The sequence below is a fragment of the Ruditapes philippinarum genome, unplaced genomic scaffold, assembly GCF_026571515.1.
Source record: "Ruditapes philippinarum isolate M1 unplaced genomic scaffold, ASM2657151v2 ctg1803_1_1_1_1, whole genome shotgun sequence".
Classification (NCBI taxonomy): domain Eukaryota; kingdom Metazoa; phylum Mollusca; class Bivalvia; order Venerida; family Veneridae; genus Ruditapes; species Ruditapes philippinarum.
The window spans coordinates 89,903-94,140 of record NW_026862431.1 but is presented as its reverse complement, the minus strand read 5'-3'; the positions used below and the strand labels follow the sequence as shown (position 1 = coordinate 94,140).

At 30.2% G+C, this 4,238-nt stretch overlaps 1 protein-coding gene across 1 annotated transcript; it reads left to right on the top strand.

Annotated features, from left to right (window-relative positions):
- The first annotated feature begins 1,826 nt into the window (after nt 1-1,826).
- LOC132719057 (cyclin-dependent kinase 4 inhibitor D-like) lies at nt 1,827-2,298 on the top strand. Its single transcript, XM_060702795.1, has one exon. It carries the CDS (start codon nt 1,881-1,883, stop codon nt 2,262-2,264), a length of 384 nt encoding a protein of 127 aa, XP_060558778.1. The 5' UTR covers nt 1,827-1,880; the 3' UTR covers nt 2,265-2,298.
- The last annotated feature ends 1,940 nt before the right edge of the window (nt 2,299-4,238 follow it).

The window sequence follows — 4,238 nt, the reverse complement described above, 5'->3', positions numbered from 1 at the left end:
TAATGTGAACCATTTCGTATGTATCGCTTTAAAGTTTATGACTATATATTTTCAAATATACACTAAGTCTTCCAAATTACAACTTTCTCAAAATGTTAATGCTATTCATAACTAAACTTTATAAGCCCATTATGTTTCAGAAATGCTGTCATTTTAATTTTCAAAAACTTTTAATTGTTTTATAATTATATTGATACAGTTTTTAAATAAATACTCATTTGCCATAAGGATTAAATGTCTTTTCCTTCTTTTGCTCTGTTAGCGATTGATATCATTATGTGAATTGTATTTTGTATGGAAGTCAAAATACAACTATGTTTACATTTGGCTTCCTTAATGACACATCACTGTTCGTTCATCGCTAATTTCAACAGTTGTTTAACATCTCACATGCTCTTAATCCATTACTAAAACATTATTAAACTCATGTTTAAAATTTCTAAGGCATTAAAAACTTTACGGTTTTCTGACGCATTATATGCCTTTAATTCGACCGAAAAATGGCCAAAGCGATGTTCAAATTATCACGTTATATCTATCTTTTTATTTTTCATAAATCAGTGACAAATAAACGCTTGGTTGATCAGTGTCGCATGATATTAACCTGTAATTTAAATGTTATGCATCTAACTAATTATGACGTATTCCCTTAATTAAAACCATATTGTTTTATCTATATGATACAGTGTTAGTTTAGAACAGGTTGCAGTCACTTGTTTACTGACTGAGTGACCAAGAAGTGACATATATATCACTTTTATTTCTCTGTGCTATTTTTTGTATTGCATATAAGGATTATCGAGAGTGTAAGTTAAATTTACTAAAATTAATTATTAAATTAATTAAACTATTTATATAAATTTACTTCGATATTAAATTAATTAAATTTAAATAAATTAATATCTTATTGATATCAAATCGGTTTAAAACAATTAAAAGGTAAGAAATACAAAACATTTTAATATTTGATTTTTTCTTCACTCAGCATATTTATTATTTGAAAAAAAACAACAAAAAAAACTAAACACAATTTAAACTCTACACATCATACAGGCTATTTCTATTCAAATACAAAGTCAGTTTTATCAGTCTGAAATTATTAATTGTACATACATCTTTACTGACAGAATTTTTTCCCCTTTTAACCGTCTCATGTAGAGCTTTATATGTTTTACTATAATTCAGATACCATTAAGTATGTTACGTCATAAAAATTCATTTTTTTTCTTGATTTCAATCAGTATACTTAATTCACTAATTGAATGCCCTGGTGCATATTATGATGTTTTAAATGACTACTCTCTAAAAGGAAGGTCTACTATTCGAAACATTTTACAACGATTAATTTGGCAACAAAAAGTTATTAATTCATTTCACTTAAAAGTTAAATGATACAAACCCGAGTTTTTAGATATGTATCATGTTTTTCAGTAACATTTTGTGACAGTCGAATTTGATGTGAAGGAACACCTTTATATTAAGACATTAATATATAAAAGTATTTTAATGACATCATTTACATCAGTAATTTTATCGCTTTAATTGGGTATTAGTGAGTTTTGTGAATGTTATTGCTAAAATAGGAAACAAACTGACGAACGAAATGACGAAGTCTTTGATGAAATCATTGATAAATCCTTTCGAGTATCGTTGAACGCTGAGACATCTTGTTTTTTAATGATGTTTTTACAAAACAGTGAACGATATTACAAGCATCGGTGATTTAATGTATATAAATATAAAATTCATTGGATGTAACATAGCGATATAAATCACAACACGATTTTTCGTCGATTGGAAGTGACATAGTTACATATTTATGCGTCTAAGTACCACTAGTTTTGAGCGATATACAATTTCATTTTAGATACTTTACTAAAATGTCTAAATACTTTTCCAGAACAGATTTCAAGTTTAATCACCGTTCTAGAATGCGTCACACAACGCCACCTGTTAGTCCTGTTCTAAGGCACGACGATATTTCCAGTAGAAAGGACCTGAATGAATGTGTTTATAAGAATGATGTCGATGGCGCCAAAGCGTGTCTCCTTCAAAACAAGATGGCGTGGAATACAAGAAATCAAAGTGGATTGACTCCCTTGATGGAAGCGTCAACTTTAAGCCGAATAGAAATATTGAACTTATTGTTGTCGTCAAAGTGTGACGTAAATGTAACCGATGATAACGGAAACACTTCCCTGCACCTTGCAGTTGATGAAGGGAACACGGAAGTTGTCAGAAAGCTGATTGAAAGTGGTAAGTAGGAGTTTGGTAGAGTCAATATTTAAGACCCATGAGAAATATCACGGGGTTCGCTTAAAACAGAGTTTATAATATTGATTGAAGGCACACAGCGCCTCAGATTTAATCTTTATATATAAGGGAAACATGAGTATTTTGCCGTCTAAACATTCGTTTAAGGGTATTTGTGATGCTTTGTATCTGAGGAAAGTATCTCTTATTATGTAATATATTTGTCATTAAATAGCAAAAAGTATTCAAAGTAGTATTTTGACTTCCATACAAAACATACACTCTCTATAAGTGTACTAATTGGCAAAAAACAACCGTTCAGATAAATGGCAAATGAGCAACTTTTTTTGAAACCATAAAAACAACAAAATGAAAAGCTTTTGAGAAATAAAACAGCATTTCTTATGCATAATGTTTTTTTAATTATTATTTAATATGCTGCGTTTGCATGTAATGTCGGTTGCTACTAATTGTTAGGTTAAATTATTATCATTGCCTGTGACTACAGACTAGGACAGAAAGAAATCGCAATAAAAGAATGTTTGCTGTCTTTTAAATTTGTTATAAATATTTCTAAAAGGATATATGGCTCTTTAAAAATATAACCTATCAACAACCTTTATAACCAAAAATACAGTAACTGAAGTAACGAACATGTCTTTTTTTTCATATAGTCAAAAGCTATTTTTTACTTTGGTTTAATAGTAGAGGTTATGCTTTGTTTTCGGGTAGATTTTATTGTAGAGCAAAGAACCCCAATGGGAAACAGCATTGATAAAAGGCATTCTAGGGTATTAGGAAATGGTCAGAATAATGTTTCAATGGTAGTTTTTTTTCTATTTTTTTTTGGGTTTTGGGGTTAAGTGCACCATACGAAGATGTCATATGGCGACTTTCTAGCTTTACTGATTGAGGAAGACCTCAGGCTCACCTCCGTGCACTTCTTAAGGCACAATGAGGACCTGAGTAGAACCGCCAACGTGCCGTTATTTAGCGGCATACCTTCCTTTCTTGAAAGAGTTCAAAGTCCATGGCAGGGATCAAATCTTGTCTTTTCCATTACAAAATCTAATCAAATTCCATGGATCTGAATCAGTTCTAATCGTTTTTATATAATGCTAACTTAACGGTTATATTCTTTCTTCAAATGGAAAGAATAAGGTCTATGCTGAAAACATAATAACGACTCAATGTAGTGCAATTATCTAATTATCTAATATGTGACACAAATGATTGTTTGTACCTTGACATTCGATATTCATTCGTTTTGTTCAGAGAATAAAAGAAAAGCATCAAATAAACTTTGTTTTCATCTATGTGACAATTTTGTACTTTGATTTAAAATGTTTTTATACAACAGTGATACACATAATTTACGAAAATCGAGTTTGTTGTTTCCTGTATTTTACAATGTGACGTTTTCATGTTAAAAGCACAAACAAAACGCTGTTCTGAATACCCTTTTACCGATTAAAAACAACATCTTGTTCACTTTGATCTTAACCTTATCTGACATAATTAGTGTTAAACATGTACGTGTTAAAGATTCATCATCATAACTAAACATGACACATTATTTTTTCCCTTAAATATGACGTAGACATTGAAATTCATCAGTTTATTCTATGTAAGGAACATAAAGAAAAACAAAGTATTTACTTCACGATTGTCAAGGTCCGGGACGCATATTTTTACGTCAGTCCGTATGATAAACTACTTTATGATACATTTATGTCAGTGACAATATACCAGCTTAAATCAAAGGTAGGACAGTGAGTGCGTGATGTATACACAGAAACGTACGTGTATACAGATATCTTAGTATAGTAGCTGAAAAGTTATTTTGAATTTGGTTTTAACTGTCATGCAAGAATAATAAAATCATGTAAAACTATGCTACGGTGACTTTATAGTATTCAGAGTAAGCGAAAATGTCCTATTTTTGTGATATACAAAGTTATGATTGTGCTTTAATTATAACAGTA